Raw genomic sequence first — 21,698 nt, forward strand, 5'->3', positions numbered from 1 at the left:
GACCGCCGCATGAGCAGCACAGGATCAACTCCGCCACAGCCCATACCAACGGCGAAGTCAAGACCGAGCGGACCGACGAGAAGAATGGGTACTATGGTAATGGCGACCTCGAAGCCGCGAAGAAGTTCAGTGGCGATGTGACCAAGGCCGGAGGCAAGAAGTCGGTGCCGCCGCATATGAGGGGTAGATGAGTGGGTCTCTGGGCAGTGGTGAGGCGGACAGCGGAGAATCGTTGGCGGATGCTTGGGGAGTGAGTTGCAGAGTGAGTACTCCATTGAGGACGTTGGAGTTGGGGATTGAGGGCGGTGGAAAAAGCGAGTGATGATTTTATGACCAAAAGTTTGAGACTGCGATTTTGAGCACGGCACGACGCGAGAGGAGACGAAATGTCATCCTGCTGCTGAACATGCAAGAAGGGAGATATCTCACCTTCATCTTGCAGCCTTCACAACTCCAATTTAGCATTTCATGCAGTCGCCAAAGACGGAGACAATTCTCACGACACTACCGTCGACAGCTCTCTTTCTCGCCCTTCATTCCGCCCGTACCTGTCCGCCCTCTCACACTCCTGTCCTTGTACCTTAGTCTCACCCGAACGAAACCGAAGATCTTCAAACCTAGTCCTCGCGAATCTCGAGCTCGAAATATCGACACACTCGACCAACACAGACACGGGCGCCCTCACTTCCCCTTTTCCCCACTTCCACTCAACTCCCGATGAAACAAACACATGAACCCCTCATCCCCGACACCCACCATCCACTTCCCATCCGGACTCCACGCGATCTGCGACGTGGCGAAGTGTTTGGTGATGAGTTTCGTCTTGATCGAGATTCGGTGGTGGGGGTCGATGGGTTTGAAGGGGTCGGAGAGGTAGCTCGTGTCTCTCGCGGCGGGGAGAGGAAGGGCGTCGGAGGAAGGGTTGGAGGGGAGGGAGGTGGTTTCGAGGTCCGCTGTCGCGAGGATTAGTCTTCGTGTTTGGAATAAAGGGATGGAAGGCATGGGGAAAGGGAGACGTACGTGTGCTTTCTGCGATGCTTTCGCTGCGGATGGATGCGGACGCCTTTGCCTTTCCCGCTGCGCTTGCGGCAGTAGCGACACCCTTCTTCCTTCCTCTCTTTTCTGTACGATCGATGCCCTCGTGTAATTTTTGTAGATCCCAAAAACTGTATACCGAGCTTTGATTACCCATCGCGAGCATCGGTCTCCGTCCCTCGGCGTGCAGTAGTCCGAAGCGATGATAGAAGCGATCCGTATCCGGCATGTTCAACGTCAAGAGTCGCTTGAAACCTCGATATGTCGGATCGTGAGGGAAGGAAGAGCGGGTTTGCTGGCCATGGACGGGAATGGGAGGGGATTCAGGTGGAGGGTCATCGGAGTCGAAGCCTGAGATTTTCCAGATGAGAATGTTGTTCGACTTGTTGCCTTTGGCTTCCTGGTCTTTGGAGGCGCGGGAGATGATCAAGTCGCCGTAGAAGGCGAGGGAGTCGACGTAGTTGAAGTGGAGTTCTTTGGAGAAGAAGTGCGGGTAGTAGATGATCATGGGTTCTTTGCGAGTGGTGGAGGAGGAGCCATTGGCGTTGAGCTCGTCCAGGCTGGGGACCGCCCAGAGGCAGACTGCTGTGTCGATGCCGCCGGAGAGGAGCCAGTTGCCATTCGGGTGGAAGTGGATGGCGAGGACTGGAGATTTGTGGCCTTCGCCGCCGAAGAGGGCCACACAGGGTTGGTCTTCATGTTGGGGGAGGAGAGACCATAGCCGGATCGTGGTGTCTTCGGCGCAAGAGGCGAGGAGGCTGGTGGAAAGGGGTGAGATGGCAAGGTCGTTGACGGCTTTACCATGCCCGGAGAGGGTGCGCACGGGGTTGCCAGATTCGACGTCGAGGACTTTGATGTGTCGAGGGAGTCCGCCGGCCAGGCAGAGGAGTGGTTTGTCGGTTTCGGGATCCTTTGCCCATGCTAGACTGTTGGACGTGGCATCGGGCTGAAAGAGGGGTCAGTGATGGCCTGATTGATGTATCGTGACTTGGCAGTGTTCTCATCCTCACCTCGCTGTCACGGAACGTCCGCAGGATTTCAAAGGGTGGGTCTGATCCTAGCTTCGGACGGCAGACGAAAGCCTAGATTAGGAAGGTGCAAGTCAGTTTGACTTCCGAGACACGTGGAAGTCGAAGCTGCAACGCTCGACCAGGTCTGATGGACATGAATGAGGACGTGCAGGGAAGATGACGTACATCTCGTTCGGCGACCACGGCAAATATTTGGTCGTCGTCGACCGCGCCGAAGGGATAGAACTTGACATCATACGCGGTGGAGTCTGCAGATGGAAAGACGGAAGAGGTCAGCGAGCCGAGCGGCAGGGTGGGAGGAATTTCTGCCCTGACGAACAATTGTGTACCGACCTGTTGCCAACTTCACACTCGCGTGCAGGGAGGGAAACGGTTCATGCTGTTGCAGTTGCGGTTGCTGCATGGTGGTGGGGGTTGCAGTTCAGTTCAGGTATTCCCCGAGCTAGGCAAGGCAGGCGGGCTGTTTCAAGGAGCTCCGGTCCAGGGCATGCACTGCCGGTGGGTGTGGAAGGGATGCAAATAAGCGAGGTGCACCGTGGTGTGTCAAGTTGCGTGATGTCTTTCCGGTCGGTGTGGTGGTCGAATGGCTCGAAGGGTTGATGTCTGCGCGGCGACACAGCTGGCCAAAACAAGACAGTAGGAACACCAAACGGACTTGCTCGGGCTTCACACGTAGCTGATGATCAAGCCAAGGTCGAGGGCAGCGTTACACTCTCTCTCACCTTTCACCTTTCATCGTCGATGAGAAATTGCGCAAAGCAGTATGGAAGCCAAGGAAGTTGCATGAACGTGGGTGTGGGGTGGGAGAGTGAAGTGTGTGCCCTGCTGCATCGGTTGTATTCGAGGTGCACACTCTGGTATTCGACTCGGTGCAAAAGATCAGAGCGAGGCTGTGTGGAGGCATTGACTGTAACATCCTCCGTCTCCGTCCATACCGAAGTCCCCATGTCACATTATTGTCTAGTGCCGGCACGCGTGAATTTAGGCACGCACGGAAGAGTGGAAGGAGCATGCACAGGGCAATCATTAGAGCCAGGCAAGGTACGCACGGGCACGGGCACGGGCACAGGCACAGGCACAGGCACACAGGGTCTGCTCAGCTCCACACTCCGGCCTCGAGAAGTTCCATGGGATGGGGTGCGAACGGAGGAGCTTCCGAGGTCATGTCAGTCCCCGTCCCCGTCTCCTGGAATGGATCAATCATTGTAGACTGCATTGCGGCCTGACTACAATGAATTGGACTGGACTGGTCGACTTGGTCTTCCGGACTTCCTCACTTCCTCACGGCTCTTGATCCCTGCTCCCTGTCACGGCTGCCGGCCCGCCACTCTTCAACCCTGCTCGCTTCGGCCTTGGTAGCTCCGCCCTCCACCTGCTCTGCTCTGACCTGCTGTCGTTCGCGCCTGCCTCCATCCGAAAGAGCTTGACCTGACCGGACAATTTGCCTTTTACCTCGCCAATCCTGCCGCGTACCTCACCTCCACTAAGGTACTCCACCTCGCTTCGACAACACCTTATCGCTCTCCCAGCCACCTTTTACGTCTTTCTCGCTGAACGCCTGCCGTCGACGCCGCCTTCTACCACCGGCAGTCAAACAACCACCGCCCACCGCTGTCGCCACGCCGCCGTCTGCTCGCGACCACGCCTCACCAGCGCCACTGCGCCATTCATTGTCATCTGGCGCGACCATGTGTGGTGTCATCTGAGAGTTCCCTCTAATACTCAACTCTCAGCGGCTCCTGCAGCCCATTCATCGCCATGGACACCACCTTCATCTCCATTCACGGTATGGTCTCCCGCCATCGACATGTCAATTTTCTCCCCACTGACCAAATCCACCAGACCTCACCGAGGAGGCCAAAGTACTCTATTCATCCGACTCAGTGGTAGACATTCTAGGCTACACGCCCGACGAACTCGTCAATCGCTCAGCATGGGACTTCTTCGCTCTCGACGACTTGCCATCGGCTCGTCGTTTTCACGCCCGACGTGTCGCCTCTGACAAAGCCGCCGTTCTGGCATATTGCCGCATCAAAGACAAGTCGGACCAATGGGTCGGCTGTGAGTGCTGCTTCACCATCGTCTACGATGTCATGGTGGTTTGCACGAGTATTTACAAGCGAGGAATGAGGAGCGACCGTGAGTGTTGTTCCCTTCAGTCATCAGTTCCCGCATCCAACTGACCACCCACAGAACGAGCTGCCGATGCTCCCGTGGTTCGACGATTATTCTCATCCTCTCCGAAGGATCCAAGATACCACATGATGTCCCACCTCTCCACCAAGTTCGCTCAACCCTCCAAACCGCAAGAGCACGAGCCTCGAGCCGCGCTCTTCCTCAATCGATTCACGCGCACTCTCACCATAATGTACGCCACCAGCGGTCTGGCAGAGGTGATCGGCATACCCGCCGAGGTCATGCGCGGTCGAAGCTTCTACTACTGCATCGCCGAAAACTGTCTTCAAGACGCCATCAAATGTTTGGAGAATGCCAAAGGCAACGACTCCATCGCATACCTCCGATTCTGGTTTCGCGATCCTCGGACTGACGACGAGCCAGCGGTGGACAACGACAGCGACGAGGAAATGACCACAGACACCAGCGATGGAGGTGTCGACCTTGAGCACGATGCATATCAACCCGCCGCACACTCCATGGACATCGACAACGAGAGCCCAATTACGAATTCGCGGCAGTCATCCGGTGATAGCAGTACGCGTGCGCAAGACACGCACGAAGCAGTGTTCGGTCAAGCACGAACCGCTGACTCGTCTGCCTCTTCAGTTGGACTCTCTCCCGATCGCGATCCACTCTCGCCACCGCAGCAACCGGAACCAATCGAACTCGAAGCCGTCATCTCATGCACATCAGACGGTCTCGTTGTCTGCTTAAGGAAAGCCCGACCCATCATCCCACAAATGGTCGCCGGCCAATCCGTACGTCCAGCCTACGCAAATGGCCTCTTCGCCGCACCCTGGGCATTGGAGCCGGTCCTACCATCGCACGACACACGAGCCGGCGCCAACTACAACAACTCTTTCTTTGCACCATCTCAAGGCCCACAAGCCGCCCGTCAAGCCGGCTTCTCAACACCCGCTGATCAAAACGACTTCATGAACGCCATTCGCGAACAAGCCGTCTTCGCATGGGCACTGACGGGAATTAACGGCTCGCTTGCTGCATACGGTCAAGGTAGACCATGCGGTGAGTCCCTCCCTGTGAATGGACTTCCCGTGTGGGCTAGCGATCCGTACCACGCATCGGGAGAAGAGAGCGGAGGTAGCGGGTCATTGAGCGGACAAGAGTTCTTCGGCTCTGCCACGAGGAGTCCTCAACAGAGCAGTCGGTCGAAAGCACACATTTTCGGCGACCCGGGCTTGGGGAGGAATGGAAGCGGGCACAGCAGTGGTACGGGCAACAGGTGATTCGCTAAGACCAGAAGCTTTTCGAGGCTGCCACGCGAATTGGGGAAGAGGGCGTGGAGATAGTGAAGTGAACGTCTGGTGAGGCCACATCTGGAACAGAGTGAACGGAGCAGCAACGGACAACCATTCGACAGGTTCAGAGGAGTGTCTCTTCAGCCATTGAGGATCAGCCAATGGATTCCCGAGACCTGCTTCATCAATGTCTTTCTGGAAGAATGGATCGAAAAATCACGGCTGCACATTCTCCTCGAATATCCCAGCTTCCGGCGACAAGCTCAACCAATCTCTCAGCGCATTCGGGGAGCGGTGAAAGATAGCACCCCAAACGACGAGAAAAGAAAGAACAGCGAGGCGGTTTTGCTTTTCCAGCATAATTAGCGAGTATCATTCAGCATAAGTAACTACCTACTTTTGGGACTTTCTGGGTCCCATATCTCCTCTCGTGCTCTTTCTCTTACTCATTCATGGACCTTGGCATTGTACCTAGTCATCGGTCCTGCACAATGTCTCTGGTGAACCTTTTCCATATCACGACACCTCATACTTGGCCAGCCAGTCCATTCCACGCCGGTGAACACCGCTCGGCGGAACCTTTTCGATACTGTCTTCTTCTTCGAGCCAAGTACTCCAAGACTTTCAATGGATGTGACATAGGGTAAGTCGATCCCGAATATAACAAATTCGCTGATGCTGTTCTCTCTAGGAATCCCATCCCCTGGGCAGCACCTCCACCGGCACTAAGATAGATTACTCGAGGCTGCGTCGCATGTGAGAGCTATATTTAGACTTGGGCGGAGTAGCAACCTACAGTCCCCAGCGCGCCAGACAGATGGGTGTGAATGGAAGCTGCGGAACGAAGGAAGCCCTTTGACGTCGACCAGCTCGATGGCCTCATGAGCGAAATGGTACGCGCGTCGTCCTTCTCTCGGTCGGACGGCTGAGGATTCAAGGATTTGAGGTTGTAAAAAAAAAATCAGGGGAAGATGGGGAGGATGAAGAAGGGGATGGTAGGGGAGGATAATGGGAGGGGGTTGATTTGGGTGGGCGGACGAGGTGTGGTGAGAGGGAGGAGGGCAGTCTAAGGGTGGAGAGGGCTTCGGGAAGAGGTGGGGGGAGGAAGAGGGGGTTGTTTGTATGAAGCGGAGAGACGACGGGCTGGGTCTGTTGGAGTTTAGTAAGTTTTGTGTAGTTCCATGGGGGTTCATAGCATGTTAGTTGAATGTGCTGTTTTTTAGGGGGGGGGAAGGGGGGGGGGGTTTTTTTTTGTGTCAACGTCGACTCTTTAATCCTGACTGACAGGCTGCCGATGAGCAGCAGTTTCTCGACTCATGGTCATCATCAACTGCACTGTCGATCCTGTCGTCTGACAGACATCTCTAGCCTTTTGTCGTCTTGCCATGTTGTCGTCGCCTGCCGAGCGCATTCTCCGTACACTCGTGCCGGCGTTCTTCGGGCGAAAGACTCCTGATTCTGGCGCTCCTTGCCTGCGCCAAACAAGATGAAGTCCAGCAATCACCAGACGAGTGCGATCCGCCCTGAGAGGTATGCATATCAACGCGCGTGAAGCGGAGGGTCGAGAAGGAGGAGGAGCGAGACTGCCCTGCTGCGAGATTGATGGAGGTAAAAGGCGAGGCACGAGTTGCCTCGTAGTCGTCCTGGCCAGCTTATAGATTACGTCACCACGTGACGTCCAGAGATACCTCTCGTCCGACCTCACTTCCTTCCACTACGACGACACCACCACCACCTTACCCACTACCTCGACAGCGGAGCGAGAAGCTTGAGGATCCGGTACGAAGAAGGCATCAACGCGTGACAAGAGCGACATCCGACGGGCTGGGGGAGAAGATGGCGGACATCACATTCGACGCGAAACTCGATACCATGATGTAAAGGATGAAAGCCTTGTTTCGCCGTGCACGTTCGATCTTTCATGTGTCGTGTTCATCTAGGTACAGGATCCTCCTGCACTGATAGATACGAAACTTGAGACCGACAGTCCCATGGATGAGAGTGCCGGGCGACGGTATTGGAACCAGTTCCGTTGCAAACTGATCATTTTCACCTTCTCTCCCGTTTCACTTCCTTCTCGATTGTGCCAGAGATGAATACAGTAGCGATGTTACAGAGAACAAAGACAGTCTTGTGTTGCAGGGTCAAAGCCGGTGGTTGTTGTTGCAGAGATATAGACAGTCGTACACCGTGTGGTGTGGGTAGCCAACTGAACAGCCTTACAGAACGACAAACGAGGGGCTTGCGGCGACTCGTCCAGTATCGCGTGTCCGTGAGCGAGCAATAGCCGGCCGCCCTAAATAGACTAAACCTCTGCCTGGATGTAGAAATGCCCCCTGAGGCTAAAGAGCCTCAGGCAGACGTAAGATTCTCCGGGGTTTTCCCCCTCCGCAGCGGGAACGCGGAGCGTAACGATGTCCTCATAAGTCCGGGAACCTGTGGTCACGGTCAGCTCGCGCGTCTCAAATATGACCACACGTCGACGGGAAGATTTACCAAAGGGACGTCGGGAGAGTAAGATGGAGTTCGGTATCGACTCTCTGTTCGTGATCTCGATGTCGATGTATGGATGATTGTTTGAAAGGCGATTCGCGTTGATGCGAACGTCGAGGAAGTTGTTGGGATACCATGTCGCCGTGCGGCGGTATATGATAGCCCTGTCAATGTTTATGTCGCCGACGTTCCGGATGTTCTCCCTCATACAGAAACAGCGCTTACTGTCGGGAACTCATCTATCGACGCCCTGTTCCGGCACCGGTGCCGACAGATTTTTGAGCTCATTGATCCGGGAAGCGTTCACGGGTTCGGCACCAAGTCATGATTTGGGTACAGATCCAACCTCTGACACCAAAGCAGGAATCCGTCCATGTGTAAGGCTGGTGAACGTGCGTTCGGCGGCTGGTTTGGACCTGCAATATTGTTGCTGGGAGCTGCGAGTGACAAGGTCTGACCTGCCTTCGCAGCAGTAGACGCCAGTCCTGGCAGTGTCCGTTCACTTCCTTCCTCAGATGAGCCGAGACAGTCGGTGACTGCTCAGGGGTGGGCCATGCGACCTGGAGATATCGCTAATGTCAGGTTGCGGGCGGTGTGTTGCACTGTTGTCGAGGCGATATTGGAGCGTGATGCTGCGGTAAGAGTGCGATACTACTGCAGTAAGCAAAACAGCCTTGTAAGCCGATGCCCTCCCCGTGGTCAATATTTTTGAGGACGACTGCCGACCAGGCAAGCATGGTTCGAGGCGGAGGCCGTGTACAGCGTGTGAGCGCATCGGACGGATCACCGCTGGTGGGCGTACAGCGTGTGAGCGCATCGGACGGGTCACCGCTGGTTGGCGTACTTGCAGGCCCCAGGGTTGATTTCTAGGCACTATTGGTCGGCGCCCTTGTGATCAGGCCAATAGTCTTTTGGGCAAGGATTGAACGGTGACCCGTCCGATGCGCTCACACGCTGTACTTGCAGTCGGCCGTGCACGGGCAGGCAAAGCCATTGCAATCACGCTGCTGGTAGTATCAGACGCCGCTGACCATGATGGTAGGCACTTGGGGTGACGTTTTGACAAGGTTGGCGTGCATCCCTTTGAGAACTCATCGGGTGGGAAGTAGTTTGCGCTAAAGACCCTTGTTAGCGTAGTAGCTTGCGGTCCCAAATGTCTTGGGGGAGTACAGTCGGAAAGAACACTCGAATTGCGGGCGAACTTTAACTTTGCAGCGCGAACTTCGACTTCCTACGCCTTTGTAATGGAGCCTGCGGCGCCCAAAATAGTTTTGCTAACCTTTTAAACGAGCCTATGCCTCACGCGCTCGGGTATCGTACGCCCGTCGCTGTCCTCGCAAGCTCGGGCTCCTTAGTACTCACTTCCCTCGTTGCGTCCGCTCGTCACCTCGCGAAGTCCGCAACTTCGGCTCGCTTATCCGGAATTCGCTCCTATTAGTAATTAAGGCGGGGCATTCTGCTAACAAAAGATATCCGAGTGTTCTTTCCGACTGTACTCCCCCGAGACATTTGGCTTGCGGTCTATGGGATGCCATGTGGGACCTGGCAGTGTTTCGATGAAATCCGTACGTTCGATTGATGAGTCCATACATGTGGATGAGACGATGCTAGCAAGGCTCTGTCAGACTCTCCTCTTCCATTCCCTCCTTCACCAATTCCAAGTCTTTCGAATTGTTATCTTCTGATCCTCATTGCTCCGGTACCAGCCCACCTCAATCTTTCCGTCTCTTCTCGAGATCCGTCGTCGACTCCATCCAGGTCGCACTTGCGTATACATACCGTCCTTCTCCAGGTCTCCCGGCTGTGACGATCCTCGCACACACCGATCATCACTCGATCTTCTGGAACGGCGAATCCAATATCAGCTACATCGAATCATCAAGCGACAGCCGGCCACACAAAACCATGCAGATCCTCCTGCTCTCGATCGTTTTCTCTATGGCTGAAGCCATCCACATTGGGCTCACATGCGGTGTTCGTCACTCTGAACGGTTGCCATCCTGACTCCGCTGACAGGAGACAGAAATGCTCCCTCGGCGCCGATGAGGGTGATCCTGGCCTTTGCCACTTCCCCGGCGACCCCTTTCCCGTCGTTTGCAATTTTGTAAGCAACATGAATCAACCCTGTTTTCAGACGATGCATTGGCAACACCTTGCTGACACGGTTTTGTTCCTCCCTCGCTAAAGGACGCGGATTGCGCTGTCGCAAATGCCCGATGCGTCCGTGACCCTCGCCCTGGCAATGCCGGAAGTCATATTGCACAATGCAGTTATGTGTAAGGATACCGAAGTGCGAAGGCCTGCAACGGACCGAGATTGTCTCTCGGGTTATGCCAGCAGGTCTCAGATCCGTTTCTCAGTTTCCTTGCTAATTCTGTCTTAGCCGTTCGGACCAGTGTGAGTAAATGTTGAGGGCGAGCGTCGGCACGAAAGAGGTCTGTCCGAGTCCTATGACGTGCCGTTTGGGACTGGGAGTCTCCAGCTGGAGAGCACGGAGATGGGACGTGAATATCTTTTTGAATGCAGTGCAGCTGGACGGGGTGGTGCGGCTGAATGGACGTCTCTTTGGGGGTCCTACTCATTTTGCATCTGGCGTTGTTTGTCCTGTTGTATTGTAGATGTCTTGGTCCTGGGATTCGATGTTCTTGGAACTTCGAGTTTCGGGGGTCTTTTTTGGCGTTCAGCGAGATACATGCGTCAATGTCACTCTTCGCTCTGCCTTGATTGTCTTAGCCTGCGACTTTGTTTTTCGATGCATCGACTTGATTCTCATGATGCCGCCGAGAAAAGCGATCGAGCGCAATCCGCGCACTTGGCGAACTCTCTTGATCCTCCTCCTGCAGTCGCCAAGAAAGAAAGAGGTGTAGTAACAACAACAAACGAGTGCGATCGCCATATATGCATACCAACGTCGTCCGGCTTGGTGACTTGGCTGACGTCCTGCAACAACGGCAATCGACATCGAAAGCTGGGGAAAACATCGTGTGGAATGTGAATGTATGAGAGAGAAAGGTCCGGCTTTTTCCCCTCGTGACCATCGGACCTACAATTAACATTCCAGTATTCAATCATGTATCCTCAGGACTCACGTACCGTAATCTGGTCTCTCTTCGCCCTCTTGTGCAGTGCCCAACAAGAGTCGATTGGAACATCGTCCAGCAGCGGAGGAGCCTTGGCCAGCAGAACATCATCTGCCGTAACTTCGTCCACCGGCACAACGTCGTCCAGCGGAACAGATATTACGATCCCTCCAGCATCGTTCAACGTCACAGAGTAGGTCATTCCTCTCAAAAAAAAAGTCCTTTCCACCCACTGATCCGTCCAGATACGTCCGCTACCCGCTCGTCTCCTTCGTCCTCTCCGCTGCCAGCGGCAACGCAATCCCAGGCTCCGCCTCCACGAACTGCCGCCCGAATCCCAGGTCCGAAATAATCATAACCCTCTACGAACGCCTCCAAAACAACTACACCTGCTACTCCCTCTCCTCCATCTTCAATCCTCCCGAAGATGACATCTTCCCCATCGACAGCCTCGCCACAAACACAACTTGCTCCCCCCGCTCCGTCGAGCAACTCGGAAATTGCTCCGTCGACTACATGGCGAGTGGACTGGAGAAGTACCGGCCGGATGTCAACTACACACGCGTGAATTGGTTGCCAACAAGTGGACCGGCATTCGGGCTCAACTATTTGCAAGTGCAGATGTTCGAGGGAGAGGGGTGTACCGAAGGGGTAAGGGCGGAGCCTTGGTTCTCGTGGGTCGGGTGTCAGACTCTGTATCCGCCGAGTGGGTGTGATGATTCGCCGTTTGAGAGCGGGGTGGGGAGTTTCAGGGTGCTGCAGAAGTCGCCCATTCCTAGTGATGAGGCGTGTTTGTATGCGGCGGAACTCGGGGCGGGTGTGAAGGGTGTAAAGGCGAGGTTTGCGGCTGCAGTTGCGGGAGCTGTGTTTGTTGCTGCTGGTGTGCTTTTTGGTTAGGGACAATTAGTAGTTCACAGCAGAGGCTGTCTGTGAGCAATCTGTGGAATGGGAATGAGAAAACGGGTTCCATGTACAGCGTATCACCTGCTCATCTTCTTCCCTCGGTCACGCACATTCTTGCCGCTTATGTCTCGATTCTCTCTGTCTTCCTTCCAATTGCAACGCCGCGCCACATCATATCCAGGTTCAAGCCCAGCAAAATCATCCGTCCAAACGCCGTGAAGAGAGCATTTTGAGAGATGACGGGAACGAGACTTCGCAGTAGAATCCAGAACGATCTGTCTCTCCCTCAATACCTCTTGCTCAGTTCTGCAAAATCATCTTGACCATATCCATGTAGTTCAGCTCCCCCGAACTGGTATCCACCGCCTTCAACAACTCATCCACCTCATCATCGCTCATCTTCTCGCCCAAATTCGTGAGGATGTATCGGAATTGTCCAACGCCGATGAAGCCCGTGAGGTCCTTGTCGAAGACCTGGAATCCGCGGCAGTACTCTTCGGGTTCGCCGGGGTCGCGGAAGCCGCCTGGGCGGTTGAGGACGCGGGTGAAGTTGTCAAAGTCGACTGAGTGAGGGGCGGGTTAGTGGTTGTTCGAGATGCGAGACTTCTGGTCTGCATTGAGGATCGCAGATACGTACAGTCTCCGCCGACTTGGTGCTCGAGGTCCTTGATCTCAGCGAGGGTGGGGTTTTGGCCGCACGCGCGAAGGAGGTCGCCGAGCGAATCGATTGTGACGCGTCCGGTTCCGCGCTTGTCGAATAAGGAGAAGGCTTCCTTGAAGTTGGTGCTTTGCGCCTGAGAGTCGGCCATGGCTGATTAGTGTTGTGCTCGTGTGTGTGTGGTGATGCGCGTGGAGTTTGCGGGTGCTGAGGATTGTTATGCGCGTGCCGGCGTGAAGTGGGGTGGTGGAGAGGGGTATTGAATGTGTGTGTGTCGATATGTGTCTGTCGATCAAGAAAGAGGGAGGAGAGGTCGAGAACACGCGGTGTTGTTCTGGCTTCTGTTGGGGCAGGAGAAGCACAAAGTAAGCAGTGGAGTTGCCGATTCAGGTGAACCCACAACAGAAAGTCTCCTTCTTGTTGTGATCTTGTCCGCCAGCTTTCTCTTTTGCTCTCAATACGGCTTCCGATGTATGCAGATACATTGCGTATCTCTCCCCTGCCTTCTCTTCCACCAACACACACGCATATCCTCATCCTCTTCCTCCCTCGCGGCAAGGACAAAAGCGCGGCAAAAGCTGAACGGACAGGACGCGGCGATCGTCGCACGGGGGGGGACGTACCATTGTACCTGTTAGGGCGGAAGTCTGTTTTCTCGTGCAGTGGTGAAAAGGCTGTTGGTGCTGTGGTTTCGTGGGAATGCGAATGGTGCGTTTGAGAAATGCGAGTTAATGCGATGTTCAAAGAAAGAGAAGGTCGAACGGTCGCGGGCAACAGAAAGTCGTTGTGTTTCAAGGGCCACGGGCGCTGAGACCGCTGCAGCGCCCGTGGGACGCGACCGGGATTCTCCTCCGGTTGCTATGGCAGATTATGGCCGCGCTAAGAAAGGAGACAATTCATGCCGATTCTTTGTGAACTGCGATCGATAGCGTGGACGATTGAAAAGGAGTGTTATTATTACTTGTCGATGCTCGACAGATTTGGTGCTGCGCTGGGATATCAACACAGCACAAAAACATCGACCTTCGTTCGGCCGGTATATACGAAATTCGTCGCGAGGGTATCTTTCTCTTCCAAAACATACCAGAACGCCGTCCATGCACAACAAGACCGCTCATCCCCTCGAAAGACCGTCTCGATAATCGAAAATACCATTGTCGAAGTCATCCTCATCAACAAATCCGTCCTCCTCCCCAGCACATTCGTCATCGCCCTCAACCTCCACCTTCGTTCCTAGCGCTTCCTGTGCCTGCCGAATCATGTCTTTCATCCGTTGCTCCATACTGCTCATACTCTTTTCCACCGCACGATCTTGCTTCGCCTGACGTTTTGCGAATCGCTCTGCTTCGGGACTCATGTGAACCGCTGAAGGTCCAAAATAGCCAGAACTCCTCGGGGAAGCCATAGATGCGCGGCGTGAACTATCATTTCGTGGCGGACTATCATACGGTGTCGATGCATGTGATGCTTTGGATGATCGATGGATGGCAGACGGAGCTAGAGTTCGCCGGCTGGATGCGCGTGATGCCGAGTTTCGTGGAGGAGCGAGACTGCTGCGAGGTTGATGGAAGTTGCTGGACGCTCTGGGTTGACGCTTGACGGCGCTTGGAGGAGGAGACGCTTCGGGATCCGGGTTGCCAACCATGACCCAACTCTCGCGATCCGTCTGGCGACGCTTGTTAGGAGGCCGCACTGGTGCCGCGGACGTGAATGACTGCGTAAAGGAAGGACTGTCCTGTTCGAAATCTCCGAGAAACTCCTCGGCCTGCCAGCTACCAGGTATCGGTGTGGCCAGGTGTGAATCGTCTCTCGCGGGCGAGGCCTGATTTGAAACACCATATCTTCGACCTCCACCCGCTGAGAACCCTCGAAAGACCGTACTCCCGAAGCTGAACACTTTCCCAACAAGTCCTATCGCGCCTATTGCCAGCCCCGTCCATGTTTTCTGGGGCATCTCCTTCCCTGATATTGCTGTTCGCCCGGCACCATTCCTCTCCCTTGCGAGTGGCCCAAAAATGGGCGCGCAATCCTTGCCCACGAATCGATTCATCTCTTCCTTTGGATCGTCCCTCAGCTGTGTGCGAAAGTCGTGCTCGTCATGATGTTGGTCGGGGAGCTGGGAAGAAGTATGCAACAGCGATGGTGTATCGAAGCCGTTGGCCAGCCGGTATCGTTCATTTACCAAATCCAACCCCTGAGGGTCACACTCGGCACTCCCATATAATTTATCGCTCGGCGTAGGACATTGTTGCGCCCAGCTGGGTGTTCCACTCCATCGTGAAGCCTGTTGCGTGCGAGGTATTTGCTGTTGCTGCTGGTAGGTTTGATTCCCAGCAGAGTCGGGACGCTGTCGCTTTCGCGAGTTGCCAGCGGAGAAGTAGTCGGTAGGATTGGCAAAAGCTGGACTGATGGCAGTCGAGGCGGGAGACTTTGGCGGTTGGAAGAGAGGTGCATTATTCCGGGATGGTGTGGCGGAGGAGTGCTGCCAGGCCCATGGTGAGACGGCCATGGTGGGAGGCGGTGGTCGCGTGAGATGTGGTTTATGAGGATCGTTCGGGAGTGGTTGGTTGAGCGAGAGTCTGGCGAAGCAAAGACAGTGCGGTGCGGTGCGCGAATGGCTCACATGTTTCGGGTGGTGGTATTCCTGGTTGTGGTATTATTGATCGATGAAGTAGAAGCTCGTCACCGACGTCTCGAAACGAGTGTTGCCTCGTGCAAGCTTGAACCTTGTCTGCTGTTTGGATGTTTTGTCGATCCCTCCTCGGCAATCGTCGGGGATGGAACGGCTCACCTACATTAAGGCTCAAGCTCTCCAGGGTCCGAATGTGAGATGATGCAGGTGAGATCTCGAAAGCTCAGATCTCTCTGATCAAAGCATGGACTTCCACCTTCACCACCGACATCATCACAGCGTGAAGATCCGTGAAGAACGACTGGTCGGCGAGTCGGCTTCCAGGAGATTCTCATCGCGTTCCCTTCCAATCTATTTGAAAGCTCACGTGGATCAGCAACTGCTGTACATGGACGACTCAAAGGAGATCAATTCCTGAACGAGTACACAAAACACAAAACCTCAGGCAAAGAGTGCCACGCGAGGAGACCGGCAGTCTAGAGACGTCTGTTTTCTCCACTACCACGGTAATGATATTGCGAGGCAAAGCTTGGCTTGGTAGCATCGTTCCAGCAGATCCAAAAGGTACCTTAGGGCAATCACGACCACTCTTCAATCAAGCTGTACATCAGCGTTTCGTGCCACAGCCTTGAGACACCAGACCCAGTACGCGAATAGGCGCCGAACAAGACAAGATGACCATCCCGCAATACCTTATTACGGGGCACGTCTTCCTTTCATCACCATTCGGGCAAGTCATGCCTCACAGCACATGGAATATACCTCAAGCCGAGGCAAAAGCAGCCGACGGTTCACTATTTGGACTAGAAGAGCTCATGATCACGGTTCCTGGAGGTAATAAACCGGGGAAAGGCGCCTCCTCTTTGCCTTCACAAGTATATCCATCTTCCACAGCCTCCTCCCGCCGTGTTTGACATTTGTATCATCCCTTCGACCAGGAAGAGTTGTTCCACGCGTCCGGAGAATCAATACCCCCTCCCCCACCTTGCTTTCCAATTAGCCGCCTCCTACTGGCTGAGGATCCGCCTGCCCTGTACGAATACAGTATCCCAAACGTGACTCCCTGGAAACAGCTCCGATCATGACTTCCGCTTCTTCTTCTCCCACCGACCGACTCCAACAGATCCAAGGCCAAATGTCTACCGCCGCCACCACCACCGCTTTCACCAACGAGATCTGTCCTCAGGCTCCCGAAGATGCTCTCTTCGGACTTATGGCCGCCTACCGCGCGGATAGCGACTCGAAGAAGGTAGACTTGGGCATTGGAGCTTACCGTGATGACAACGCGAAGCCTTGGGTATTGCCTGTGGTCAAGCAGGTGAGGAAAAGGGCTGAATATACACATCGGAGCAACACTATACTAACAAGACCCCCACCAGGCCGACGAAATCATCCGAAACGATCCCAACCTCAACCACGAATACCTCCCAATCGCCGGTCTCCCCGAATTCACATCTGCCTCCCAAAAGCTAGTCTTGGGCAAGGACTCTGCGGCGATCAAAGAGAAGCGTGCCATTTCCCTCCAGACCATCTCCGGCACAGGAGCCTGCCATTTGGGAGCTCTGTTCCTCGCCAAATTCTACACACCTTCCAGCAACGCCTCGATCTATGTGAGCAACCCAACCTGGGCAAACCACAACCAGATCTTCGGCAATGTTGGCATCTCCGTCAAGACATACCCATACTTCTCCAAGCAGACCAAGGGCCTGGATTTCGACGGCATGATCAACGGTCTCCAATCGGCACCAGAAGGCAGCATCATCCTCCTCCACGCCTGCGCACACAACCCGACTGGAGTTGACCCGACTCAAGAACAATGGAAGAAGATCGCTCAAGTTATCAAATCCCGCAAACAGTTCCCCTTCTTCGACACAGCCTACCAGGGTTTCGCCTCGGGCTCTCTCGAAAAGGACGCCTGGGCTATCCAGTACTTTGTCTCGCAAGGCTTCGAACTCCTCGTGGCGCAATCATACGCCAAGAACTTCGGTCTCTACGGTGAGCGCGCTGGGTGCTTCCACTTCGTCGCCGCACCCGGCCAAGGCTCAGCGGAGACCACAACCCGTGTCGGCTCCCAGCTCGCCATTCTTCAACGCTCCGAGATCTCCAACCCACCCGCCTACGGAGCTCGCATTGCATCGCTGGTGCTGAACGATGCCAAGCTGTTTGCGCAGTGGGAGGAGGACCTCCGCACTATGTCTGGTCGTATCATCGAGATGCGCAAGACATTGCGGGAGAAGCTCGAGAAGGCCGGCACACCGGGAACCTGGAACCACATTACGGATCAGATTGGCATGTTCAGTTTTACGGGTCTGGATCCCGAGCAAGTAGCCAAGTTGCAGAAGGAGTACCACATCTATATGACGAAGAATGGACGGATTAGTATGGCGGGGTTGAATACGAAGAATATTGACTATTTCGCGGAGTCGGTGGATGCGGTGGTGAAGGCGAGTGCGAAGTAGACGGTTGGATAGAGGAGAGCTGAAGAAGACTTGGATAGAGGTGATTATGATTGGAGATCGATACTTGGACACGAGAGGCGAGTTTGGCATAAACGGGGCTTGGGTGTGGTAGATTCGGTACAGCAAAAGTAGGGAGGAACGAGGAGTAGCAGCACAGCATGGTCTGATTGAATAGCTGATGGCAGTGGAGGAGGATACTTGGTTACATGGGCAGCACCTACACATCACCTTCCTCTCACGTTCAATTCGTGTCCGGGATTCTGCTTCGAATCTCCCCCCTTTTGCATATATAATGCCCCTTTCTGCCTCCACTCTCCATTAAAACACCAAATCCCAAACCACCAGCACCCCACAAAACACCACCGTTCCATAAAACACCGCCTGCGCTGTACTCTTCCTCTCACTCGCCCTCTTCAACTCCTTATTCCCCTTGCCCAAATTCTCCGTCGTCAGATAAGAGTCCGCGACCAATTGTTCAATATGCTCGCTCTGCTGGGCGAGGTTGGCATGCAGGGTTGAATGCAGTTCGCTGATTTCAAGGATGGATTTCTCGGCGCCTTGGATGGAGCTGAGTTGGGTGTTGTAGTGGTTCAGGAGGTCGTTGTTTTCCGAGGCGAAGAGGAGGGTTTGTTCGGGGGTTAGGTTCAGAGAGCTCGTGGCGTCGGAGGAGAGGGATGGGTCGGAGGTGAAGTCGGCGGATTGGCGGGTATTTTTCTTGATGTTGCCGTTCATGTCGCCAGTATCTCCTGTTCCGAGGTCTGTGCTGTTGGGTATTCCGCTTTCGACGCGTGCTCGTGCGAGGACGCTCTTGCCTTTCTCGACCTCTCGCCGTAGTCTTGCGTCCATCATTTCGGATTGTAGTCTTCCCACTCTCTCCAACGCTCCTCGAAGGAAGACCACCACGCTCTCCCTCACAGCCTCCAACGTCTTCCTCTCTCCCTCCTCTAGATGTTCCTCCGGCGACAATGCCGTCTGTGCGCCGCCAGCAGCCCATCGTCCCAATCCTCCTAGTCCCGTCTTTGCGCGTTTCGATAATGCGACGGAACTCGCCGTCTGCGACTTGACCTGACTCGCCTGATGGAGATTCGATATCGCAGAATGTAAGCTCCTCAGCAGCGACTTGGAGTGCGCGTCGATCGAGTCGCGGTCGCCAGTCGTGAGGGATTGATGTGCATGCTTTTGGTTGGCAGCGTTGGCAGGGAGACGTCTTCGGGAGGGTTGTACGGCGGAGAGATAGGCGGGTCGAATGGAGAGGAGTTCGCGGTGGAGGTCGGTGATGCGGGCGTTTATGCTGTAGGCTTCTTGCAGGAAGGAGTTGAGGGTTTGGAGGTTGTAGTCTTTGTGGAGGATTGGCGGAACGTTGTGTTTTTGAAGGCAGAGGTTGAAGTCGGGGGTTATGTCCGTCATGGTGCGTTATCGAGGGCGAGTCAATTGACCTGGCATGGGCATTGTTGATACAGTATGCGGGATCTTGAAATGTGGTCGCGATGAGGTCCAAGAGGTCAAGGTCTGGCTGATCTTCGGGCCAATTGTTGGCTGCTCAGTGCTGCCAGGCTTCGACTCTGACCGCAGACTTGTCTGACTTCCTTTTCCTTTCCGCTCACCTTACACAAATGTCAGACGTATATCGTCCGGAATCACAGTTGCTCATGACCTTTGCAGGTGATTGTTAGGCTCAGTTCGACCATTCACATACGACTATGCGCATGTAGCATCACCCCACGGTAGGAGTACCTCCAGTTCTTCTCTCCACCTGTGCGATAGCGGCGCGGATCTCGGCCTTAAACAGAACGATACCGCTTGCCCGGATAGGCGGCACGCATATTGTGCGCCTGTTCTGTTTGAATGGAGACCTCGTTAAAGATGCATCGATTCGATCCGTGTTCGCGATGTTCGCCTCTCTTTCTTCTCCTTCTCCACCCTTTCTTCATTCCCAGTATGAACCATGAGCATCAACTACCTATCAAAAGCCGAGGCAGAACCAGCAAAGGGTGGCAACCTTGCCAGTACACGGATCCGATCGTCCAGTGAGAATGAAGTCCGGGAAGAAACAGAACAAGAAAGATCAAGACCAGGATCCAGCACATCGAGCGACTTGAACGATACAACTACAGACATACAACATGGCGAGACAGAACCAGATCTTGAGGCTCCCCTCAGCAGAACGTCAACAGCACCTTTCTCCGTTTTCACCACTCCTCAGAAGCGATTCATCGTCTTCATGGTCTCCCTCGCCTCCTTCTTCTCTCCTTTGTCAGCAAACATCTATTTCCCGGCCTTGAACACGCTCTCGCGCGACTTCAACGTGTCGCCGTCGACCATGAACCTTACCCTGACGTCCTATATGATCTTTCAGGGCCTGGCTCCCACTCTATTCGGCGACCTTGCAGATATGGCAGGGCGACGCCCAGCTTACCTGATCGGGTTCGCCATCTATCTGGGCGCTTGCATCGGTATTGCTCTTTGCGATTCCTTTGCGGCGTTGCTGGTCTTGCGATGTTTGCAGTCGAGTGGGTCGAGTAGTACCATTGCGTTGGGATCGGGCGTGGTAGCGGACATTGCCACGAGTGCTGAGAGAGGGGTTTGGATGGGGTGGGCGACTTCAGGTCCGATGTACGAACATCTCTTGAGTCTCCTACGATGACTACGCTAACCTGTTCGCATAGGATCGCTCCAGCCCTCGCTCCTGTGCTGGGCGGACTGTTCACCGAGTTCCTCGGTTGGAGATGGATCTTCTGGTTCCTCGTCATCCTCACCTGCGCAGTCCTCGTCCCACTTGTCATGATCTTCCCAGAGACCGGCCGCAACGTTGTAGGCAACGGCTCCATCGCGCCTCAAGGCTGGAACATGTCGCTCCTCAACTACCTCCAGGTGAAACGACAGCGCGGCAAGGTCGAATCCTCTCCTCCACCACCGACCTCTCTCAAGACGCGTCTCCGGTTCCCCAACCCTCTCAACTCCCTCCGTCTCCTCCTGGAAAAGGACGTTTCCCTTCTCCTGATCTACAACGCGCTTATCTACTCCTCTTTCTACTGCCTCATGTCATCCTTCCCACAACTTCTTTCCGACATCTACGGCTTCAACCCGCTCCAAATTGGCCTCTGCTTCCTACCTCTCGGCAGCGGAGCGTTCCTCGCGACATTCCTCAGCGGCCATATTCTTGACTGGAACTTCCGACGCATCGCCACTCAACTCAACTGGCCCATCGTCAAAAACCGCAACGCCGACCTTGGTGCTTTTCCGATCGAGCGAGCAAGACTACAAATCACAGCGCCTTGTGTGTTCCTCGGCTCCGTGGCACTGATCGCCGTGGGATGGTGTCTTCACTATGAAGTCCCCCTCGCGGCACCTCTCGTGCTGAGTTTCATCCACGGACTATTCATGACCGCCGCGTTCAACACACTGAGCGTGCTGCTCGTGGACCTATACCCGATGTCTCCAGCCACGGCGACGGCCGGTAACAATCTAGTGAGATGTCTTTTCGGGGCTGCAGCTACAGCGGTGATATTGGACGTGCTGAAAGCGATGGGAAGAGGCGGAGGCTTTACGTTCGTGGCGGGAGTGGTGATCTCCGGTAGTCCGGTGCTGTGGGTGTTGGAAAAGTGGGGTATGGGATGGAGAGTAGAGAGGAAGAAGAAGATACAGGCCAAGATAGAGACGAAGGCAGAAGCCAAAGAGTGTGAGAAAGTGGACGACAAGACGGGCGCGAGCTGAGTAACTAGAGAAGAACCATCGACAGTAACATCTACAGATTGTTTGCGTTTTAGCGACCCTGCATATGAAGCGTTTTTCAAATCATGGAGGCCGCGCTCTGCCAGTGCTCGCCATGGGTACACCGAGAGATGAGAATTATGTGGATTATACGAGGTGGTTGGTTCTTTCGCAGAGCTGTATGCGGTAACCACGAGTCGTCAAACTATGCTACTCTCAGCCGAAAGCTTGGATGAGGGAAGAGCAGTGGCCACTTACT

The 21,698-nt window shown here is 54.7% G+C and overlaps 6 protein-coding genes across 6 annotated transcripts; 3 read left to right on the forward strand and 3 right to left on the reverse strand.

The window, feature by feature from the left end:
* Window positions 1-1,184: 1,184 nt before the first annotated feature.
* On the reverse strand, window positions 1,185-2,469 carry MYCGRDRAFT_109560 (uncharacterized protein; the record flags this gene model as incomplete). Its single annotated transcript, XM_003852517.1, has 5 exons — window positions 1,185-1,213; window positions 1,291-1,981; window positions 2,046-2,117; window positions 2,232-2,314; window positions 2,400-2,469. The coding sequence occupies 5 exons, from the start codon at window positions 2,467-2,469 to the stop codon at window positions 1,185-1,187; spliced, it is 945 nt and encodes a 314-aa protein (XP_003852565.1).
* A 1,355-nt stretch (window positions 2,470-3,824) lies between these two features.
* MYCGRDRAFT_109561 (uncharacterized protein) lies at window positions 3,825-5,491 on the forward strand (the record flags this gene model as incomplete). Its single annotated transcript, XM_003852196.1, has 3 exons — window positions 3,825-3,852; window positions 3,909-4,205; window positions 4,260-5,491. The coding sequence occupies 3 exons, from the start codon at window positions 3,825-3,827 to the stop codon at window positions 5,489-5,491; spliced, it is 1,557 nt and encodes a 518-aa protein (XP_003852244.1).
* A 6,545-nt stretch (window positions 5,492-12,036) lies between these two features.
* On the reverse strand, window positions 12,037-13,363 carry MYCGRDRAFT_104579 (uncharacterized protein; the record flags this gene model as incomplete). Its single annotated transcript, XM_003852516.1, has 3 exons — window positions 12,037-12,542; window positions 12,617-12,773; window positions 13,261-13,363. The coding sequence occupies 3 exons, from the start codon at window positions 13,261-13,263 to the stop codon at window positions 12,280-12,282; spliced, it is 423 nt and encodes a 140-aa protein (XP_003852564.1).
* A 388-nt stretch (window positions 13,364-13,751) lies between these two features.
* Window positions 13,752-15,146, reverse strand: MYCGRDRAFT_93322 (uncharacterized protein; the record flags this gene model as incomplete). Its single annotated transcript, XM_003852515.1, has 1 exon — window positions 13,752-15,146. One exon carries the CDS (start codon window positions 15,144-15,146, stop codon window positions 13,752-13,754), a length of 1,395 nt encoding a protein of 464 aa, XP_003852563.1.
* Window positions 15,147-16,387: 1,241 nt separating this feature from the next.
* On the forward strand, window positions 16,388-17,954 carry MYCGRDRAFT_100271 (uncharacterized protein; the record flags this gene model as incomplete). The annotated part of the gene is made up of 2 exons (XM_003852197.1): window positions 16,388-16,587; window positions 16,649-17,954. The coding sequence occupies 2 exons, from the start codon at window positions 16,405-16,407 to the stop codon at window positions 17,726-17,728; spliced, it is 1,263 nt and encodes a 420-aa protein (XP_003852245.1).
* A 359-nt stretch (window positions 17,955-18,313) lies between these two features.
* Window positions 18,314-21,442, forward strand: MYCGRDRAFT_100273 (uncharacterized protein; the record flags this gene model as incomplete). The annotated part of the gene is made up of 3 exons (XM_003852198.1): window positions 18,314-18,702; window positions 19,892-20,341; window positions 20,395-21,442. 3 exons carry the CDS (start codon window positions 18,677-18,679, stop codon window positions 21,440-21,442), a joined length of 1,524 nt encoding a protein of 507 aa, XP_003852246.1.
* Between the last annotated feature and the right edge of the window lie 256 nt (window positions 21,443-21,698).

The sequence above is a fragment of the Zymoseptoria tritici genome, chromosome 5 (assembly GCF_000219625.1).
Source record: "Zymoseptoria tritici IPO323 chromosome 5, whole genome shotgun sequence".
In the NCBI taxonomy this organism is placed as follows: domain Eukaryota; kingdom Fungi; phylum Ascomycota; class Dothideomycetes; order Mycosphaerellales; family Mycosphaerellaceae; genus Zymoseptoria; species Zymoseptoria tritici.